Below are 24061 nucleotides of genomic sequence, written 5' to 3'. Positions count from 1 at the left end.
TTGAGTTGCAAGAAGTTAGCGGACATCCATTGTTTAATTTCATTAAGACACGCCTCCAGCTGACTACAATCCGGCGTGTTGGTCAGCTTTAGGGGCATGTAGAGTTGGGTGTCATCAGCATAACAATGAAAGCTAACACCGTATTTGCGTATGATGTCGCCTAGCGGCAGCATGTAAGTACTAAAGAGTGCAGGGCCAAGAACCGAACCCTGAGGAACTCCGCACGTTACCTTAACATAGTCCGAGGTCACATTATTATGGGAGACGCATTGCAAACATAAATATTAGAAGCCAACAACAATATATTTGAAGAAGACTTTAGGATTAAAAGTGAAGATGTGAGGTGAAATAAGTACAAATGCAACAATAAAAACAAGCAACTCCACTCACGATGACTCTAAAGTTCAGTGATGTGTTGCTAACTTCAGCATTTTTCTTCTTTGTTGATGTTTTGCAGTAGTTAACATCCATGATGTAACAATGCTGCTAATCTAGCAGAGTCCACATTTTGTTAACCATTTTATTCATTCATATTGGATAATAACATCAATAAAATGCAATGGAAAAATGTGTGAAAAATAAACAATGAAAATAATAAGATGTCCTCTCTTCAAAGATGAAAAAATAGAATAAAATAGTAGCTACATATATAATATTCAATACATGCACACAACTTAAAAAGTAACTACAGGACAACATATAAGACTAGAAGATGAGAAGCACTACATACAACATCAAATATACATTCATATTAAACATGCTGTGTTTTTAAACTACATTTAGCACAATCACTGTTTAAGTGTTATTAAATCCCTGCAGCTTCCATGACTGTTACACACTTGTGTTTACTCACCTGATACTTAAACGTGAACATCTTATCACACGCAGTGCAGCTAAAAGGTTTCTCTCCAGTGTGTGTTCTCATGTGTGTGGTCATGCGTTGCTTTGTGGAGAAACTCTTCTTACAAACAGAGCAAGTAAAAGGTTTCTCACCTGTGTGTGTTCTCATGTGTAATATAATTTCCTTCTTAGTGTTGAATCTTTTAGCACAAGCTGAGCAAGCAAATGGTTTCTCTCCAGTGTGTGTTCTCATGTGTGTGGTCATGTGTTCCTTTCTGGATAAACTCTTCTTACAAACAGAGCAAGTAAAACGTTTCTCTCTAGTATGTGTTGTCATGTGTCTTGTAAAATTACTCTTCAGTCTAAATGATTTCCCACATTCAGAGCAGTCAAAGTGTTTTTTGTTAGTGTGATGTCTCGTATCACCTTTAGAGTCATTTTTACTCTCCAAAGGTTTTTGGATGTGGTCACTGTGATCAGAAGAGTGTGACATCATGTGGTCCATGTCTGACAGTGGAGCAAAGATGCTGTCTGGTTCTGACTTTATATCTTCACAATGCTCTCCATCAGCTTCTGTGATGTGTTGACTTACAAGCTCCGCCCCTCTGTTCTCCTCACTTTGACTGTGATGAAGCTGTAAGGACTGAGCTTCATCTTCATCATGAAGCTGCTTCTCTTTAATGTGGGAGGGGGCCTGTAGCTCCTTCTGTCCCATACTGGTGTGCCACTCCTCTTCATGACTCCCCACTGACACCCGCTGGACGTCTGCAGAACAAATGAGGTGTTACTGTCTTGAAGTTTGCAGTATTCAAACTATTGACATGTGAGCTAGGCCAAATAGACAGTGATGGGCAAGCTACCTGGACATTGTAGTAAGCTAGGCTACAAGTTACTCTCAATTAAATGTAGCTAAGCTATCCTCAGAGAATTGTAGCACGCTACACTACAAGCTACACTGCAAACATAGCTTGCCACATCAAAGCTACATTTAACAGCATTTATATATATATATATATATATATATATATATATATATATATATATATTGGCCCACATGTATAATATCTGTCAGGCTTGTCCCTGACAGTTTGACTGTTTTAGTTTTTCCTCTGCGTTTGTCTTAGTTTTCTGTCAGCGCTTTTATTTTGTCTTCATTTCCTGATTGTCTCCCTGAGTGCTGCTTCCCCTCAGCTGTGGCTGATTGGCACCTGGCCACACCTGGTGTCAATCAGCCAGCTGCTATTTAAACCTGCCTTCCCCTCCAGTCAGTGCTGGATTATTGGCTTTCCTACTTGTCGATGCCAGTGTAGCTGTAAGCGGTAGCGGTAAGCTATTTATTGTAGATGTTTGTAGCTTGCTGTCTTTTTGTTCCTCGTCTTCCAGTTCCTGTTTTCCTGGCATCCTGTTTCCTGTTCCTAGTTCCTGGTTTGTGTTTTTTCCTTTATTTTATGAACATTAAATCTTGTTTTCCCGCACAATGCCTTCCACCTTCTCTGCATCTTGGGGTTTGTGTCCTACAAACTCTGACAATATCAATGTTTATGTTGTCCATGGAAAGACGTTAGTAAGAAGCAAAAGAAAAACAACCAACCATGGATGACAAAAGGACTGAAAAATGCTTGTCACAAAAAAAACACATTATATGGATTATTAATAACACAGACATCTATAGAGGCAGAAAATAAGTATAAGAAATATAAAAACAAACTAATTGGTATACTAGGAACATGTAAGAAGGAATACTACAGACAATTATTAAAGAAGAACAGAAACAACATGAGAGCAACATGGGGCATCCTAAATAACATCATTAAAAATGCTGCTAAGAAAGATTGCCCCCAGTACTTTCTACATGGAAATACAAAAAATGACAATATGAACCAAATAGTTGAACATTTAAATGATTACTTTGTTAATATCGGAAAACATCTGGAACAAAGATTTCCAAATGCAGATGATGGGTCAGTTGAGGACTTGAGTGAGCTCATAGACAGAAATACCAATTCCGTGTTTCTTAAGAACGTGACAAAAGAAATAATCAAAATTGTAAAACATTGTAAATCCAAGACCTCAACCGACTGTCATGGAATATATATGGTAACGATAAAAAAGGTTATAGAATACCGTTCAGAACCTCTGACATATATCAGCAACGTATCATTTCTAACCGGCAAATTCCCTGACAAAATGAAAATTGCAAAAGTCGTATCATAAGAATTGAGACATACACCAGTTTACTAACTACACACCAGTTTAATTACTTCCACCATTCTCCAAAATCATGGAAAAACTATTCAATAGCTGATTAGATTTATTTATCAACAAAATTGGGACGCTGGTGGAGAACCAATATGGACTCCCAGCAAATATCTCAACATCTGGTCAACATATGTAATAACAAGTGTATGTAAGATATTGAAATGAATCAAAACAATGTATATATATATCTTTATATATTTAAAAATGTTGGTCCTAAAGAGGTAAGCATTTTTCAGAGGTTGTCAAGAAGGTCACACATACAATAATGTGTGTGTGTGTGTGTGTGTGTGTTTTTGAGACATGAAAAAGGAAAAGTATCTTTAATATGAGGAGGTGTGAACAAGTGATGACAAAAATCATGGTCCCATTAACATTGCATCTAATACTAGAGTATGTGAACATTGCTCCAAAGTCAGGATTTTTTGTTGATTTAATTAGCATATAAAACTAACATTGACAGGTGCAAAGACAGCAATATATGATAAAACAAGACGGCAGCTAAAGAAGGACTAAAGAAGGAATTCCCTATCCATCCCTCTCTGGTCAACATATGTAATAACAAGTGTGAGTAAGAAATTGAAATGTGCCTCCTTTGGCCAAAATGTATAAAATAAATATGTATATAGAGACATACTGTAATAACTTTAAGTAAATAATGAAGATTAAAAAACAATTACAAACAAAACATTTAAAACAAAACTTATTAAAAGTAACTAAAAGCTTACCTTTTATTGTATTTGCATAGTATGTATATATTAATGTTGTAAATACACATCTTTATATATCTAGAAAGGGTGGTCCTAAAGAGGTAGGCACTGTCACATCTAATAGAGAGCCAAATACTAGAGTCTGTGAACATTGCTCCAAAGTCAAGATTTGTTGTTGATTTAATGTGCATACAAAAGTGAACATTGACAGGTGCAAAGGCAGCAATATATGATAAAACAAGACGGCAGCTTAAGAAGAACTTCCCTATTCATCCCCAAAAAAACCTGCCAGGTGAGCAGCTGCGTCCCATATGTTTATTTTAATGAAATAAGTTTATTTCCATCATATAATCAACCATCAACCATTCTGTGTGACCAGCTTAACAGTACAGATGATACATATTTAACAATCATACACATTTACACACAAAAAGAAAAGAAAAAGAATGACGGAAAAAGGAATAGGCTGAAGCCAAAGCTTATATTTGGGGGGATTACCCCCAATAAATCCCATTGCTTTTATGAGCGGTCGAGCGAGTCAAAAGCCGAAAAATGCATTTGTGGCGGACGTAATTCTTTCGTGGCGGGCCGCCACAAATAAATGAATGTGTGGGAAACACTGGATACACAGCTAATATTTCAACTTTGATGGCTTTAATTGAAATGAAATGACAGAAAAAATGAGCAATGCAATAGATAGTAAAAAATGTGCAGCAGCAGTGTTGTTGGATCTAACCAAAGCATTTGACACAATTAATCACAATATTTTCATCAAAAAACTAGAACGATATGGCATCAGAGGGTTGGTCTTAAACTGGATAAGAAGTTATTTAATCAACAGGAAACAAAACAATACGTGAAGCTAGGCCAACACACTTCTACAACACTAAATGTATCCTGTGGTGTACCTCAGGGATCAATACTAGGACCTAAATTATTCAATCTCTATATAAATGACATTTGTAAAGTTACAAAAGATTTAAAGTTAGTATTATTTGCGGATGATACAACAGTGTTTTGTTCAGGAGAGAACACACAGAAGATAATACAAATAATAACAGAAGAAATGAACACATTAAAAAGATGCTTTGACAATCTTTGAATCTCAGTAAAAGTAAAATAATGCTATTTGGCAAAAGTAGAAGAGAAAGTCAAACACAAATGCAAATAGATGGAATAGAAATTAAAAGAGTAAAAAAAAACATTTCTAGGTATATTAATAGATGATAAATTGAACTGGAAATCTCATGTAAAAAACATACAACATAAAGTAGCAAGAAACATGTCAATAATGAATAAAGCAAAACATGTTGTAGACCAAAAATGACTTCATATTCTCTACTGCTCACTAGTGTTACATATCTTACTTATTGTGTAGACATATGGGAAATAACTACAATAGTACACTTAATTCATTAACTGTGTTACAAAAAAGATCAGTTATAATAATACATCATGTTGGATATAGACAACATACAAACACTTTATCTATTGAATCACAAATACTGAAATTCCACCACATAGTGAATTTGCAAACAGCTAAAATGATACACAAAGCAAACTATAACCTGCTAACCAAGAATGTACAACAATTCTCAACTAAAGAGGAGAAATATAATCTTAGAGAAAAATGTAATTTAAAACATTTGTATGCACGTACAACACTTAAGACCTTCAGTATATCAGTATGTGGAATTAAATGATGGAATGGATTAAGCAAAGCAATCAAACAATGTACTAATATGATCCACTTCAAGAAACTTTTCACACTTAAAGTGTTTACAAAGTACAATGAAGAAGATAAACATTCTGAATTTATTTCATCCATCCATCCGTTCATTTTGTAGATAATCTTACTCATCTCACCATATGAAATATAACATACTTCACCAAATATTTTTTATTTATTTATTTAAATGGTAAATGGGTTATACTTGTATAGTGCTTTTCTACCTTTTTAAGGAACTCAAAGCGCTTTGACACTATTTCCACATTCACCCATTCACACACACATTCACGCACTGATGGCGGGAGCTGCCATGCACGGCGCTAACCAGTACCCATCAGGAGCAAGGGTGAAGTGTCTTGCTCAAGGACACAACGGACGTGACTAGAATGGTAGAAGGTGGGGATTGAACCAGTAACCCTCAGGTTGCTGACACGGCCACTCTCCCAACTTGGCCACGCCGTCCCCGTTTATTTTTATTGTGATTACTTATGGAGTATATTGTGAATACATTGAGAACAGGAAGTGAACAAAAGTGTTAGCAACTGTTATGTAAAAGAAACGTGGTAGGATTAAATAAGCTCTGCTTCTTCCTATTCCTTTTCCAACATGTTGAAAAGACAAACTGGAAATTGTGATGTATCATGTTGTATTCATGCATGTGTGATGTATCATGTTGTATACATGCATGTGTGATGCATCATGTTGTCTGCATGCATGTGTGATGTATCATGTTGTGTGCATGCATGTGTGATGTATCATGTTGTATGCATGCATGTGTGATGCATCATGTTGTATGCATGCATGTGTGATGTATCATGTTGTATACATTTATGTTGTATGCATGCATGTGTCATGTATGATGTTGTATACACGCATGTGTGATGTATCATGTTGTATGCATGCATGTGTGATGTATCATGTTGTATGCATGCATGTGTGATGTATCATGCTGCATGCATGCATGTGTGATGTATCATGTTGTATGCATGCATGTGTGATGTGCTCTCCATGGACCGCCACCTTGCCGTGGTGGAGAGCCTTGCGTGTTCCAATGAACCTAAGAGCGATGCCGTCGGGAGTTTCTGCTTCTTGAAGGTTTATCCATGGCGGTAAGGTCGAGGGGGAGGTTCCAGACAAAGTGCGATCCAAAGACCTCCAAAGACCTCAATGGTGGAAGTGGCGGAGGATGACACTGCATGTCACAACGGCACTGAAGGCGGATGAAGGCTGCAACAGAGGGTGGTCTCCAGTCGTCATGGATCCATGCCACTGGATCACGGCCCCTCCCTGCCAAGGACCGTGTGGTGGCTGCAGGTGCATCAGTCTCCCCACGTTAAAAGACGTCACGCGCAGGCGTCCTCCCGAATGGGAACCCATCCATTTTACATCCCGGATACTTCAAAGTCCTTTGGCTACCGGGAAGTGGTAACGGGGGCAGGACAGTGAAGTCTGGCAGTCCCTAGCCACAACCTGGCACACAGGCGGTGGGTGTTAGATTCAGCCGGACTGAGGCAGAAGAGCTTCTCGGCAGCTGCACCCATGACTGAGCAGCCCTATTCAGGATCCACTCTGCTCACCCCAGTAGGGGAGGGGGTTAGAAAAGGTACCCTTCAAATAGCCTGCCTTGCAACATCCTGTCTGGAATGCCGTATCCAGAGGGGTCACCACCACGCGGTCAGAAACAAAGAAAACACAAACTACACATTGGAGCCTGGAACGTGCGAACCCTCACGGACAAACAAGCCAGCGATCGACCTGAAAGGCGAACTTCCATCATCTCCAGAGAGCTAAGGAAGTTCCAGATCGACATCGCAGCACTCTCCGAGACCCGACTGGCCGACGAAGGGCAGCTGAAGGAAGAAAGAGGCGGATATACTTTATTTTGGAAAGGAAAGCCTGCAAACAAGCCACGAATCCACGGTGTGGGTTTTGCTATTAAGAACTGCCTCATCAACCACCTCCATGAACTCCTTGTGGGCATCAATGAGCGCCTAATGACCTTACGCCTTATGCTTGCTATATGTCATATGGCCACGGTCGTTAGTGCCTATGCACCAACCCTTGATGCACAGGATGAAGTTAAGGAGGCCTTTTATGCTGACCTGGACAAAGTTCTATCTGAAGTCCCCAAGAAGGACAAGTTAATCCTGCTCGGCGACTTCAACGCCAGAGTGGGACGAAACCACCACCTATGGAGGGGTACGCTGGGGAGAGAAGGGGTCGGAAATACAAACTCTAATGGCACACTACTGCTAACTAAGTGCTCGGAGCACAACCTGGTCATCACCAACACACTTTTCCGTTAGAAAACCAAGTTCAAAACATCATGGATGCACCCTCGCTCCAAACTGTGGCATCTCATTGACTACGTCATTGTCCGCTCTAAAGACCGTCACGATGTCCTAAACACCAGAGCAATGACCAGTGCAGACGACTGCTGGACCGACCACCACCTCATTCGCTCCATCATGTCCATCCGCTTAATGCGGAAAAGACGGATGCAGAAAAGACAGTGCCGGCCAAGAATTAACATTGAGCTGTTGAGTGACACCACCTACCAACAACAGCTGCAGGAGGCCTTTAGCGCAGCGTTGCCCAAACAGTACCCAGAGGATACGGAAACACACTGGAGCACACTTTCGACTGCCATAATGAAATCCTGCAAAAATATCCTTGGTCTCAAAAAGCGGAGACATCAAGACTGGTTTGATGAGAACGACACTGAGATCCAGCAACTAATTGACAACAAGCGGCAAGGTTTCATCACTTGACAAAACGACATACACTGCAAAGTGAAAAGAGTAGCCCACGCCAAAGCGAAGGCAGCTGTCCAAACACAGGTTAGGAAACTGAAGAACCAGTGGTGGACAAAGAAGGCTCTGGAGATCGAGCAGCTTGCTGACTCTGGAGACACGAGAGGCTTTTTCGATGCCACAAGATTGGTGTATAGTCCCAGCCACCGCTGCCTAACCTCCCTTCACTCAAAAGATGGTTTTCTGCTGCTGAAGGACAAGGACACACTTTCAAACAGGTGGAAAGAACACTATGAGAACCTCTTAAACAGGGACACTATACCTGAGATGGAGTCTCTTGACCAACTCCCACAACAACCCACAGATGAGAAAGCATGGGAGAACTACCTACCTTGGATGAGCTGCAGGATGCCATTAGGAAGATGAGGAACAACAAGGCTGCGGGGCCCGACGGCATTCCAGCAGAGGTCCTGAAGAAAGGCGGACCCGATCTTACCAAGCATATCCATGCCCTGCTTCTCAAAATATGGGAAGAAGAGGAAATCCCTGCACAGCTCAGAGATACCCTAATTGTCTCCATATTTAAGAAAGGAGACAAGGCAGACTGTGGGAATTACTGTGGCATCTTTCTCCTGTCCACCATAGGGAAAGCCCTCGCTCGGGTTTTGGCCAAGAGACTCACCCCCCTGTCAGAAAGCGTGCTTCCTGAGTCTCATAGTGGATTTCGCCCAAGCAGAGGCACCACAGACATGATTTTCATCGCACGACAACTGCAAGAAAAATGCCGGGAACAAAACCAATCACTATACATGGCCTTCATAGACCTCACCAAAGCCTTCGACTCGGTTAACCGTCAGGCCCTTTGGCTGGTGCTGTCCAAGATTGGCTGCCCAGACAAATACATCCGGGTACTGAGACTACTGCATGATAACGGGTCAGCCACAGTGTTCAGTGGCAGTGGAGATGAAACGGAACCCTTTAGGATAGACACAGGCGTAAAACAGGGATGTGTCATCGCTCCAACACTATTTTCCATTTTTGTTGCTGCTATCCTCCATCTCACAAACATACATCTGCCCCAGGGAGTCGAAATAATGTACAGAACCAACGGTCAACTCCTCAAGATCAACCGTTTCAGGGCTAAAGGTCAAACCACCACCATATCCATCATGGAGCTGCAGTATGCAGACGATAATGCCCTCGTGGCCCTCTCAGAAGAGGACCTACAGTGCACTCTGTCTGCTTTTGCGAAGGCATGCAAACAGCTTTGTCTTGCCATCAATATAAAGAAAACCCAAATCCTCCACCAATCACCACCAAACAGTAGTGCGCCTGTCCTGCCCCCAAACCTCTCAATTGACAAAATCAGACTGGAAATGTGGACCACTTCCCATATCTCGGGAGCCTACTGTCATCTAAAGCTGTCATTAACGATGAAATTCACAACCGCCTCAGCTGTGCCAGTGGGGCCTTCTCAAGGCTGAGGAAGCGAGTCTTCGAGAACCGTGACCTCCAAGCAAAGACCAAAATCCTGGTCTACAAAGCAGTCGTGCTCCCAACCCTTCTGTATAGGTCAGAAGCCTGGACCACCTACAGCAGGCATTTAAAGGCACTCGAGACCTACCATCATAGATGTCTCATAAAAATCCTCAGGATAAGCTGGGAGGACCGACGCGCCAACACCAGCGTCCTGGAGGAGGCTGGCTTGCCCACCATCACTGCCACGATTGCCCAAAACCAACTCAGATGGACTGGCCATGTAGTCCGCATGCCTGACTCTCGCCTCCCAAAACAAGTCCTTTATTCCCAGCTTGTTGAAGGGAAACGGGCCCCGAGAGGTCAAAAGAAGAGATTTAAGGATAACATCAAAGCAAACCTGACAAAGTGTCGCATAGACCTTAAGTCTTGGGAAGTCAAGGCAACAGACAGGATGATGTGGAGAAACCTTGTCCGTGAGGGTGCCGCGCAATATAATGACGACCTCCGCCATGCTGCACAAGACAAGCGCAGACTAAGAAAGGAGAGAGCATCCACGAAACAGGCCTAACCCAAACCCACCACCACTACATTCCCTTGTCCACATTGCCCCAGAATAATCGGGTCCAGAATCGGCCTCCACGCACACCTGAAGACCCACAAGGACCAGGAAAGAGGACAGTCATACTCAACCACGAGTGACCAAATATATGGTGTATCGTGGCATGGACTAAACATATCCACATATATATGGTGTATCGTGACATGGACTAAACATATCCACATATATATGGTGTATCGTGACATGGCCTAAACATATCCACATATATATGGTGTATGGTGACATGGCCTAAACATATCCACATATACATGGTGTATCGTGACATGGCCTAAACATATCCACATATATATAGTGTATCGTGACATGGCCTAAACATATCCACATATATATGGTGTATCGTGACATGGACTAAACATATCCACACATATATGGTGTATCGTGACATGGCCTAAAAATATCCAGATATTAATGAAAGGCCATATCGCCCAGCCCTAGTTAGAATGTGATTTTTTTTTTTTTAATATATCCACCATCATGTCTTTTATAATGATTGTGAACAATAGAAAAGTCCCCCCCCCCCCCCAAAAAAAAAAGTGCAGTTCCCCTCTAAATTCCAATGATTAGATTTAAGACTTGAAGTGTATGAGCATGAAGTGATGAAGCTTACTTGGATGAGTATTCTAAGACAAAGTGAACAGTCCAGTTGTGATGGATTGAAGCCCTGAGAATAAAATTATATGTGCTTACTTGGACTGTGATGAAGCTGTGAGGACTCATGTGCTTTGTCTTCATGCTCTTCAGTCTTCACAGAGACAATAGTCAGTGGAAACTTGCTGACATCATCCTCCTCCTGCCCTACAACACACTCTCCCTCCTGACTGATCCACACTTCCTCCTCTTCCTCTTTAATGTGGGTGGGTTGTGGATCATCCTCTTCCTCTTTAATGTGGGTGGGCTGTGGATCCTCCTCTTCCTCTTTAAAGTGAAGGGACTGCTGGACGTCTGTTGGGTGAATAAGTAAATAAGATAAAGAGAGAATAGAAATAGTTTTGGACTGACACTGTTAACACAATGACATTATTTGTGTTATTTCGTGTGTTGTGTTAAAAGTGTGTAGCAAAACAACCAATAAAAACACGGGAAATACTTCCTTTTGTCCCAGCCACTAAAATTAATTCAAAAGTGAGTACAAAAACAGACTTGGAAATTTGATGAGGAGCAAGTTTTTTTTATAAGTACAAGGCAGCATTAATTGAGGCATTCTTAACTTTACACTCACTGATATAAAGTGTGTAAATATTTTATTATGTATACGGTCTATGACACCTAAACTTTATCTCTAAACTTAACCATAATTTGTGGTGTAGAATGACGTCTGGAACTCAAGACAGTTCCACATGTCTGGGAACGCCACCGACGGATAATCCTTGATATTACTCAACAAATCTTTAGGGATCTATTTAGTTTCATAATTAGATTTTTTTCTCATATCTGCTTTTTGCAGGAAGAACTCGGCCAGGGGTGTTTAAACTCATTTTAGATGGGGGGCCACATGGAGGAAGATCTACTCCAAGTTGGCCGGACTGGTAAAATCACGGCAAAATAACTTAAAAATAAAGACAACTGCAGATTGTTTTCTTTGTTTAAAAATAGAACAAACACATTCTGAAAATGTACAAATCATGTTGTTGTTTTTTTCTTACATACAATAGTATTCTATCTTTAGTTGTCCTTTTTTACACTTTCAGAATCAATTATGTGATAATGTTCATCAGTCAACTCATTGGTGTTCATTTTCAATCTATCAAGATAAATAAATAATATCAAAATCAAATTACAGTATGTTATTGATGTAGTTTGCTCATTTTCCCCGACTGGTGCGCTAACATCATGTGTTTTAGTTGTGTTTTACATATGTAACATCATCTACAAAGATACAAAGAATTGCTATTGCGACATCTAGAGGACACATTTAGAACAGCAGTTTCTTTCATTCAAAAATTTCGACTCATCCCGTCTCATTCACACATTCACACACTGATGGCGGGATCTGCCATGCAAGGCGCTTACCACGACCCATCAGGAGCAAGGGTGAAGTGTCCTGCTCAAGGACACAACAGACGTGACTAGGTTGGTAGAAGGTGGGGATTGAACCAGGAACCCTCAGGCACGGCCACTCTACCAACCGCGCCACTAGCCTTCCTCCATTGACCTGCCTACTAGCCTTCCACCATCGACCTGCCTGCTAGCCTTCCACCATCAACCTGCCTACTAGCCTTCCACCATCAACCTGCCTACCAGCCTTCCACCATCGGCCTGCCTGCTAGCCTTCCACCATCGACCTGCCTGCTAGCCTTCCACCATCGACCTGCCTGCTAGCCTTCCACCATCGGCCTGCCTGCTAGCCTTCCACCATCGACCTGCCTGCTAGCCTTCCACCATTGACCTGCCTGCTAGCCTTCCACCATCAACCTGCCTACTAGCCTTCCATCGACCTGCTGTTTGTCTCCAGCTATTGGCTTCGTCTACGGGCTTCCACCTGTCGGCCTTGGTTGCTCGTCTTTAGCCCTGTCTGCTAACATCTTCAAAAGTGGTAAAACAAGTGGAACTTCTCCTCTCACTATGTCACAAATTATTATATTGTGTTTTATACTATTGTGTGGTTTTACTGGTGTCCCAAATGGGTCTGGTCACCCCCACTCACGAGCTATGCTACTTCAAGATGCACAGTTTGACATATTTGATAATTTGACATTTAATCATAGTGGCAGCTACAAAATAACCTCGGCCTTATCTCAGTTGAAGATTTCTGTGACTTTGGACAAAACAAAATGGCTGCATACTATGGTAGAGTCCATTCATTCTTATTGTTTCCTTGCTTTGAGAGATCACGTCAACATTACTGCATCCTCCCCTATTGTGAGCACTTACCTTCACAGATTAAAGACCGACTCAAAAGATGGTAATTAAACGCAAATGTTTAGTTATATTATTGTTATTGCTCTCAGGAAATGTTGAGACTAATCCAGGCCCTGATACACCTACTCAATGTTTTACACCTGCAGATTTTAAAACTCGATCTGGTTTTGGGATTATTCATATCAATGTTCGGAGTTTACTCCCTAAACTGGATATGATAAAGATCTGGATAAACTCAACAAATGCTGATATTGTAGTCTTATCTGAAACTTGGCTTAAACAATCCGTGCTTGATGAAGATATTTACATTCATGGCTATAATGTCTATCGTACTGACCGACAAAGAAAAGGTGGTGGAGTGGCCAATTATATTAAGCAGAGGTTTGATGTTAAATTAGTGCTCTCTGAATCAGTAAGTAAAGAACTTGAACTGTTAGCACTTGAAATTGAATTAGCTATAAATCACCACATTATGGTAGTGGGGTATTATAGGCCTCCATCTGCCCCTACTAATTCCCTATCTACTCTTGTGAAGCTTCTGTCTCAACTGAAATACAATGAAATAGTGATTTGAACTGGGACTGGCTCACATCTGTGTGTGACTCTTTGAAAGCACAGTGTGAATCTCTAAATTTAACACAATTAATTAACTCAGCTACAAGACCTAATCCTAAATGCCCTCAAAAAGGTACACTCATTGACTTAATTCTAACAAATGTGCCCTTTAAATGTGTTGCATCTGGTGTTTTCCCTAATGATGTGAGTGATCATTGTGTGATTGCAGTAGTGCGAGACACAAGGATTCCTAAAAGCAAGCCTCGTCTTCTTGAAAAACATAATATGAAATTATTTGACACGCAAGCTTTTTTACATGACTTGCATCTTTTTAATTGGGATAAAATTGCTCTTTTTGATAATGTTGACCTGGCTTGGAAATATTTTCACGAAAACTTCTTGAGTATAGTGAACAAACATGACCCTTTTAGAAAATGTAGGGTTAAAGAACGTGACAATCAGTGGTTTACCTGTCAGATGTATTGCATGAGCGTAATGCTGCTTGGGCCAGAGCACGCAAGTCAGGGTTGGAAGCAGATTGGTTGAATTGTAGACAATTAAGAAATCAATTTACCTCTCTCCTTCGGAAAGTCAAATCAGAATTGTATTTCTCCACAACAACTGAAAACCTCAAACACCCAAAGAAGTTTTGGAAAATCATCAAATATTTGTCTGCCTTCTGTAATTCAGTCAATCTCTCACCTAGTATACTTGTTGATGGGGTCAGAGTAAGTGACAGAAGAGAAATGGGTAGTCATTATAATAATCTTTTTTTTTCCTCTGGTTTTCTCTATAATTCTGAAAACTCTACTGAAGTTTCGCTAACTCCGGAAAGAACCGTTGAAAATACCCAGGTTTTTAACTTTACGCCCTTTACCACAACAGAGGTCGTAGGGCTCTAAAATAACTTAAACCTAGAAAGCCAGCTAGCTCAGATAAGTTGGAGCCGCTCTTCCTAAAGTTGGCAGCTGAAATTATAGCTGGACCACTGACTCACATTTTTAACCTTACTCTATTTTCAAATGAAATCCCCTTGGATTGGAAATCTGCCCTTGTAGTCCCCCTATTAAAAGGAGGTGACCCTAGTAATCTAAATAATTACAGACCGATCTCTAAACTCTCTGTTCTGGCAAAAGTGCTTGAATCCCTTATCTGTGAACAGATAAAAGACTTTTTGGACACCAACTTTATTCTGTCACCATTTCAGTCAGGTTTTGGAAAAATCACAGTACTGTTACTGCTGCTATGAAGTTTATAAATGATGTAACTGAAGCTCTTGACAAGAAGCAGTGCTGTCTGTCCCTCTTTATTGACTTTTCAAAGGCATTTGATACTGTTGATCATGTAATTTTCATCAAACGTCTTTCAGCTATTGTTTTTTCTCAGCAAGCAGTTGGATGGTTTGCAAATGACCTCACAAGCAGAACTCAGGCTGTTCAGATAGAAAGTTCCTCCTCGGACGTACTGCAAGTGGAAAAGGGTGTCCCTCAAGGTTCTGTGTCGGGCCCATTATTAATTAATAGTTAATAATCTTGGACAGAATATTCCGAACTCAACTTTCCATTCCTACGCTGATGATACTGTCATATACTGCACAGCACCCACTCCTACTGAGGCCTTTAAATATCTACAACATGCATTTGACAGAGTACAAGAACAACTTTGCTATTTTCAACTGCTTTTAAATGCAGAGAAAACAAAGTGTATGTTCTTTACCACATCAAAAACTGTAAGATCAGCACTGTGTGAAAACATTTGAACAATAAATGGGCAACAAATTGTGTTAGTATCTGCTTTTAAATATTTAGGATTTTTAATTGATGACCACTTGAGTATTAAGGAGCACATTCAGTATGTTGTAAAAAAAACTGAAACTTTTACTGGGATTTTATTATAGAAACAAGTCTTGCTTTTCTTTTACTGTGAAACAGAAATTGGAAGAAACAACCTTTTTACCTGTTATTGACTACGAGGTTATTGAGTATAACACACAATGGTTAACTTACTCACCATTGTGTGTTATACTCAATGGTTAACTTACTCACCATTGTGTGTTGTACTCAGTGGTTAATTTACTCACCATTGTGTGTTATACTCAATGGTTAACTTACTCACCTTTGTGTGTTATACTCAATGGTTAACTTACTCACCATTGTGTGTTATACTCAATGGTTAACTTAGTCACCATTGTGTGTTATACTCAATGGTTAACTTACTCACCATTGTGTGTTATACTCAATGGTTAACTGGACATCTTTATGTGCTCGACGTCTCAATCATTGGTATGTGTTCCTCTACAAAACCATTCTGGGTATCACCCCATCTTATCTGTCTTGTATTTTTACAAAGAAACAAGGAAGTCACAATCTTCGTTCAATGAATGTTCTGCAATTTGTCGTCCCCAAAGTAAGAACGGAACTGGGCAAGAAAGCATTTAGGTTTTCAGCAGCGATGGCTTGGAATAACCTACAATCGAATATTCAACTTCAAACCCTTGTTACATGACATGAGTTTAAAGCTTCTGTGAAAGGATTGCAGTCTACCTTGTCTGTATGCACATGTGTTATGTCAGCAAGTTTTAATGTTGTAAATGTCATGTTTTATGTGTTGTTTACTGATTTTAATGTAACCTTGCTGCTGCCCTCTTGGCCAGGTCTCCCTTGGAAAAGAAATATTTGATCTCAATGGGATTTTACCTGGTTAAATAAAGACTAAATACAACAACATCACTTACTGTACAAGGTCTTCTGTCACTATGACGCAGACTGATAGAATCTTGTTATATTCTCGTTTGGATGAAGAATGATTCATAATCGTCGCACGGAAAAGGGGGGTGACGTCAAGTGTCTATTTGTGTCGTTCGCCATTGCCGGGTCTAAATTGGCTGTCAAACGGTACCAACTTGTCAGAGTATGTCCTCATCCTTCTACTATCCAGGTGAAACGCACGATTCATGATCTGGAATAATCTTTCACCAGCACCGAGGCGAGGAAGGAGCTCACCAGCCGCTGATGTCAACATAGACACACAAGCTATAAATAGTTTGTCTGCGTTAGAACTTATAATAACAATAGCACTAATACTTGCTTGCTATTCAAGGCACAAAATGCAAATGGAGTCTTGTTGGCACTTTTTGGATGGTTATAGAGGACCTCCCATTGGCTCCATTGCAAGTGGACTTTTATTTACATTTATGAGTTAGAATGTGATTTTAAAACAAAATATATCCACCCTCATGTCTTTTATAATGATTGTGAACGATAGAAAATATTCCCCCCAAAAAGTGCGGTTCCCCTCTAAATTCCAATGATTAGCTTTAAGACTTGAAGTGTATGAGCATGAAGTGATGAAGCCTAATTGGATGAGTCTTCTAAGACAAAGTGAACAGTCCAGTTGTGATGGATTGAATGCCCTGAGAATAAAATTATATGTGCTTACTTGAACTGTTATGAAGCTGTGAGGACTCAGGTGCTTTGTCTTCATGCTCTTCAGTCTTCACAGAGACAACAGTCAGTGGAAACTTGCTGACATCATCCTCCTCCTGCCCTACAACACACTCTCCCTCCTCTTCCTCTTTCATGTGTGGATCCTCCTCTTCCTCTTTCATGTGGGTGGGCTGTGAATCCTCCTCTTCCTCTTTCATGTGAGGGGGCTGCTGGACGTCTGTTGGGTAAATAAGTAAATAAGATAAAGAGAGAATAGAAATAGTTTTGGACTGACACTGTTAACACAATGACATTACTTGTGTTCTTTTCTGTGTTGTGTTAAAAGTGTGTAGCAAAACAACCAATAAAAACACGGGAAATACTTCCTTTTGTCCCAGCCACTAAAATTAATTCAAAAGTGAGAACAAAAACAGACTTGGAAATTTGATGAGGGGCAAGTTTTTTTATAAGTATGAGGCAGCATTGATTGAGGCATTATTAACTTTACACTCACTGATGTAAAGTGTGTAAATATTTTATTTTGTATACGGTCTATGACACCTAAACTTTATCTCTAAACGTAATCATTTTTTTAATGACATGAATATTGAGATTGTCATCACCATAACTTCAATATCATGGAAATAAAAAAAAATCTAATTCCAAAATCATTTAAAAAAACATTCATGGTATGTTTTTGTCATCATGCAGAATACTTTTTTGTTGTCATTTTGTTGGCTGAGCCAAAAGGAACTTTTAACAAAAACATGTTTTACCATGTGTTGTTTTATGGAGTATCTCCATCAACAATTCCTCTTTAGGAATTGGAGACCATCTACGACACGCTGAAGGAAAGGAAAGTCAGTCACCTTTATGTTCTTTTAATAAATCAAGTTTTGACTACTTTGGTTATTGAATATAAATGTTAACTTTCACTTATTGTTGCATGTAAGTCAGAATCAGGATGTGAAATTATAACTTCAATTAGATTTGATTACAGTATAAAAATGTTTTGGTGAGTGTGTGAGTTTTGTGTAAACATGTTGATACAGGTGTACATCTTCTTGGGGACTGGAACACAGATATGTCCTGAAAGGATGCACCCATTTTTAAAACCTTCACTAAGCTGTGCCACCAACATTGTCTCACTTAGCTCATTAAGCAAACTACCAAGGTGAGTGAGTCCTTTTAAACCTTCATATACCTCGTTGTTACTTCTGACCAGTCTAAGATCACCACAAGTGGAACTACTGTATGCGGCTTAAGTGATCATTCCATCATTTTCTGTACTCATAAAAAACATAGAACTGAGGCTGACGGTCACAAAACAAGCGAAGCTACAATCCTTAAGACCTACACAAGCAAGGCTTTCAATGACAAACTGGCAAATTAAGACTCGCCTGGTACTTGCAAGTACACAGGTTTTTGGGTCAATTCCTAACCTCAGAAAAGTAAATAACTTCACAGTCAAAGTGGGTGACAATATTATAACAAACAAAAATGAGATGACGTATCTCGGCTGCATCGTAGAGACTAATCTCTCCAGTGAAAAAATGACTACTAAGGTAGTCAAAGAATCAACCGACAAATTCTGTTCTTACTAGTGTTGTCCCGATACCAATATTTAACGGGACCTGTACCAAAATGTATTTCGATACTGTTTGATACTTTTCTAAATAAAGGGACCACAAAAAAGTGCATTATTGGCTTTTTTTTAACAAAAAATCTTAGGGTACATTTAACACAAGTTTGTCCTTAAATGAAATAGTGAACATACTAGACAACTTGTCTTTTAGTTGGAAGTAAACAAAGCTCCTAATTTAGTCTGCTGACATATGCAGTAACATATTGTGTCATTTATATTCTATTATTTTGTCAAAAGTATTAAGGACAAGTGGTAAAAAATTGATTATTAATCTACTTGTTCATTTACTGTTAATATCTGCTTACTTTCTGTTTTAACATGTTCTATCTACACTTCTGTTAAGATATAATAATTACTTATTATTCTGTTGTTTGATACTTTACATTAGTTTTGGATGATACCACACATTTGGGTATCAATCTGATACCAAGTAGTTACAGGATCATACATTGGTCATATTTAAAGTCCTTATGTGTCCAGGGACATATTTCCTCAGTTCATAAACATAATATATATTTTTTTAAACAAAAGAAGATGTTGTGATGCCAAAAAGCATTGATGTAATCATAGAAGTAGTACTTTTTAGAGGCGGTATAGTACCGAATATGATTAATTAGTATCGCGATACTATACGAATGCTGGTATACCGTACAACCCTAGTTCTTACATAGTAGGATCACCCCGCTGGTGGGTAGAAATACACTTAAGACTAACACAAGCACTCATTTAACCCCACTTTGACTACAGAGTTCATGTTTGGTACCGTGACGCCTTAAAAGCACTGAAAAACAAACTCCAGACAGCCCAAAACAAAATGATTGGGCTTCTACTCAATCGTCCATCTCGGGCTCACCTTTCAGCCAACCATTTTCTTAAAGTGGGGAGGCTCTTGGTAGGTGACAGAGTACATCTTCTTGCAGTTGGTCTGGTGTACAAGATACACCATACCACTAAAATACCTATGTACCTGTCTAGATACTTCAAAATATATTGACCATTATAACACCAGAGGTAGTTGTACAAGTCAATTCAACCCAGATCTCACTCCAAAAAAGGTTCTAATTAGTTTGCCTGCTATACCATCAACATGTGGATTTTCCTATCAATAGCCACAAAGGAGTGTAAATCCCTTACTTCCTTCAAAGTCACTTTCACAAGACATTACAGGTTGTCGCTACTCGTAACTGGGAATATACAAAGCCCTTTGCTGCAATTTTCTTGCTGTATTGTTTAGGGCTGCAGCTAACGATTATTTTTCTATCGATTAATCTATAGATTATTTTTTCGATTAATCGGTTGATCTATAGATTATTTTTTCGATTAATCTATAGATTATTTTTCCTTTTACCGATTTTTTTTTTAATTTAAAATGAAGAGGAAAAAATAAATGTAGGCCAGTTTTTTCAAAAGGCATGGCTTTTATTTACAAAAAAAAAAGTATGGCCACTCAGTCAACATTGACAACAACATGACAAAATATTCTGTAACAATGTAAACATTTAAAACTTTTAACATTTAACAAAATTAAAAGTATCTTATTTGCTTTTTAATGTGCAAATATAAAAGTAAACATCCAGTGCAAATCTTAATATTCTGGAATAGTATAAGCATTTCAAAGGAAAAAGTATTGCTTATTTTGCTTTAAAATGTGCAAAAATAAAGATAAACATCCAATACAAAAAAGTGCAAAACGGAAATATTCTGTAACAAGTGTAAACATTTCAACAAAAGTAAAAGTATTGCTTATTTGCTAAAATGTGCAAAAATAAAGCTAAACATCCAATACAAAAAAGTGTACAGTGTAATCATTTCAACAAAAGTAAAAGTATTGCTTATTTTGCTTAATAACACAACAATGATAGTATGATTAAAGTGAAAGTTAATTGTTCGTTTGTACATAGTATATGTAACTGTTAATGTTGTAAAAGGTATTTGCACAACTAATTAACGTTAGCGTTTGTGACACGTCTTGTGCCGTGGGGTTCTTTCAGGACCGACAGACTGAACGCCAGACGGCTTTGCCAGGTTTACAATCTTTTAATTTTACACAAAGTCTTTTCTCTTCCAACTGCGCGGATCGCGCACCTGGGCACGGTTGCGGCGTCGCTCCCGGCGCGCCCCGCCTCGCCGCTCGCTCGCCGCCGCCGCCGCCTCTCCACAGCGTTAAAGAGGAGCGCGTCTTTGTAAACACTGAACAGGCACGCCAAACGCGCCTCTCAGAGCGAAACGGTGCTTTAGTTTATGAATTTACAACGCAGATACAAATGACACATTCATGTTTTTGTGTAATAATGACAACGTATACGCACGCGGACGATTGACTTGTTGATGGTGATGGCAAGAACGCTGTCGGGGGTTTTCTTTTCAAATGTTCGTTCATAGCCGTTGTGCTGCTATGATAGGCCATTTCCGCTCGACACAGTGTGCATACAACATTATTAGGCCGTTTATTGAAATACTCCCACACTTTTGACGACTTTTGGCGTGCTTTTTTCCCCTCGCTCGCATCGTCTGCTTTGCGCTCCGCCATGACAGTAGTGTGACGTAAAGATGCGACGCGCCGACGCACAAAAACGGCGTCGACGTATTTACGTAACCGATGACGTCGACTACGTCGACGCGTCGTTTCAGCCTTAGTATTGTTGTCTTTTTGCTACTTTCTGCATACTCTGTGTTCTATTTGTGTGAGTGAACAAATACTTCAACTGAAACCATCTCAGGCTTTCTTGTAGCAGTGAATGTGTACCGTGATGAAAGTGTAGACTTTACTATGCAAACTTCTCATAACTCCTTCAATCAATCAATCACACATTGTTACAAACTGAGAGGAACATCAACCTCAAACTGTCTCGTTTTCATGAAGAATCTAAATGAAAGCATTGCATCATCCCCACTAGACAAAGCATCTATTAAAGAAAAGTGTTAATAATCAAATATAAAGTTAGTAAAGATGTGAGAGTAAGAAGTCAACAAACCTGTTGTGTGTAACACAACTTGATGTTTCTTGAAAACAGCGTCTAGAATCACAACACTTTACACTCACATGTTCACACAATCACAACACTTTACACTCACATGTTCACACAATCACAACACTTTACACTCACATGTTCACACAATCACAACACTTTACACTCACATTTGATCTCTACTTAGTGATGTGTTGAAAACATCCGCGTCTCTTTGTTAGCAGCTAACAAGCTAAGCTAGCTAAACTTGCTAGCACGATAAGGTTCTCGCTCGCCAAGACGGGTTTTTTCCTGAATTACAGACTCAAAGATGTATTTTATACGACATACATTTTTACAAACTGGAGAACAAATAATAAGACTGACTTATTAGCGTCCTTCTGGCTTCTTTCTGTGTCAATGTGCTTTCACGACAGTTGGCACGCTTGACGTTACAAGACGGCTCTGCTCTCGTCTATGACTGCTCTGCTCTCGCGAGATGTGTCATGCGCAGAAGACTCAAAGCTTTGTAGTAAATCAGGAGCGTGATCACTTTTTGATTTTCTACATTTATTTTGCATTATTGACTTTGTTAAAACTGTTGTTTGTAATAAAATTATTAATTTTATTATTTTGTTGTAATTGTTTCACTAACTATGATGATGTATATATTGTTGTATTATCATACTTGCCAACCTTGAGACCTCCGATTTCGGGAGGTGGGGGGTGGGGGCGTGGTTGGGGGCGTGGTTAAGATATATATATATAAGAAATACTTGACTTTCAGTGAATTCTAGCTATATGTATTAATTTTATTACATATATATATATATATATGTATATATATATATATATATATATATATATATATATATATATATATATATATATATATATATATATATATATATATATATATATATATCCATCCATCCATCCATCCATTTTCTACCGCTTATTCCCTTCGGGGTCGCGGGGGGCGCTGGAGCCTATCTCAGCTACAATCGGGCGGAAGGCGGGGTACACCCTGGACAAGTCGCCACCTCATCGCAGGGCCAACACAGATAGACAGACAACATTCACACACTAGGGCCAATTTAGTGTTGCCAATCAACCTATCCCCAGGTGCATGTCTTTGGCGGTGGGAGGAAGCCGGAGTACCCGGAGGGAACCCACGCAGTCACGGGGAGAACATGCAAACTCCACACAAAAAAGATCCCGAGCCCGGGATTGAACCCAGGACTACTCAGGACCTTCGTATTGTGAGGCAGACGCACTATATGAATGAAGATTAATCATATCCGGGCGAAGACGTGCGCGTTTGTTTCACGGTCTGTGATCATGATGCGAGGCGGTCAATTTCGCTTCAAAGCAGAACTTTTGATAAAACTGGGTAACTCGTGGGTATTGCAGCGACAAACGTTTTTATCATCGGCGCACATCAAGTTTAAAATATATATATAAAATATATATATATATATATATATATATATATATATATATATATATATATATATATATATATATATATATATATATATATATATATATATATATGTATATACACATATAAATAAATAAAATAAATACTTGAATTTCAGTGATCATTTATTTACACATATACACACACATAACACTCATCTACTCATTGTTGAGTTAAGGGTTGAATTGTCCATCCTTGTTCTATTCTCTGTCACTATTTCAGAACACACACATTATACAAATATACATTATAAAATCAATAAGAAAACGGGAGCTCTAATTTGGGAGTCTGAATTAGGATCAGAAGTTCCTATATAAACATTGCGCACTCACGTCGCCTTTTTGTATTGATTACTGCAGCTGTGCACTGGATTCATTCACAAATACAAACTACAACTCACGAACACTTTAGGCTCCACCATCAGAATGTGTACTTAAACTTATAAAGATCACATGGATATTATTCAGTGAGTTGATTCACCAAAACTAACCTGTTATACAGGAGGAAAAAGCACACAGGACGTTTCAATTGTTCACAGATTGGTCGCGCTCATCAGAATGACAAGACACTTCCGGTCTACAGGTGATAGCATTCAATTGGGAAGAAACGCCCTACTGCCACCTACTGACCAATGTGAATACTGATAAATGTGTAATGACAGCTCCAAAAGCGAATTCAAACCACAAAATAAAATAAATAAATCAACACAAAAATGTGACACATTATGGGTGGGTCACATATGCATGTACAGTAGATGGCA

At 39.4% G+C, this 24061-nt stretch overlaps 1 protein-coding gene across 5 annotated transcripts; it reads right to left on the bottom strand.

Moving 5' to 3' along the window:
- Positions 1-364: 364 nt before the first annotated feature.
- LOC133624487 (uncharacterized) lies at positions 365-22295 on the bottom strand. Of its 5 annotated transcripts, XM_072916422.1 has the most exons (5): positions 22010-22283; positions 21846-21887; positions 17239-17463; positions 11074-11328; positions 366-1605 (listed from the first exon to the last, which is right to left on the bottom strand). In XM_072916422.1, exons 3-5 carry the CDS (start codon positions 17441-17443, stop codon positions 806-808), a joined length of 1260 nt encoding a protein of 419 aa, XP_072772523.1. In that variant the 5' UTR covers positions 17444-17463; positions 21846-21887; positions 22010-22283; the 3' UTR covers positions 366-805. The 5 variants fall into 5 exon arrangements, with proteins under 5 accessions (XP_072772522.1, XP_072772523.1, XP_072772526.1 ...); XM_072916421.1 differs by lacking the exons at positions 21846-21887; positions 22010-22283 and adding an exon at positions 18002-18067 and having other exon boundaries at positions 365-1605; XM_072916425.1 differs by lacking the exon at positions 21846-21887 and having other exon boundaries at positions 22206-22295.
- Between the last annotated feature and the right edge of the window lie 1766 nt (positions 22296-24061).

Source organism: Nerophis lumbriciformis, linkage group LG27 (genome assembly GCF_033978685.3).
Source record: "Nerophis lumbriciformis linkage group LG27, RoL_Nlum_v2.1, whole genome shotgun sequence".
Classification (NCBI taxonomy): domain Eukaryota; kingdom Metazoa; phylum Chordata; class Actinopteri; order Syngnathiformes; family Syngnathidae; genus Nerophis; species Nerophis lumbriciformis.
This window is presented reverse-complemented; position numbering and strand designations above follow the sequence as displayed.

Bases quoted from the DNA above. Each gene is read 5' to 3' on its own strand.
- LOC133624487 (XM_072916421.1), bottom strand. From the start codon at position 18,029: ATGGAGATACTCCATAAAACAACACATG. The intron at 11,329-17,238 runs GTAAGCACATAT...TTCACCCAACAG, and splicing joins ACAGCTTCATAACAGTTCAA to ACGTCCAGCAGTCCCTTCAC. The intron at 1,606-11,073 runs GTAAGCACATAT...TTTGTTCTGCAG, and splicing joins ACAGCTTCATCACAGTCCAA to ACGTCCAGCGGGTGTCAGTG.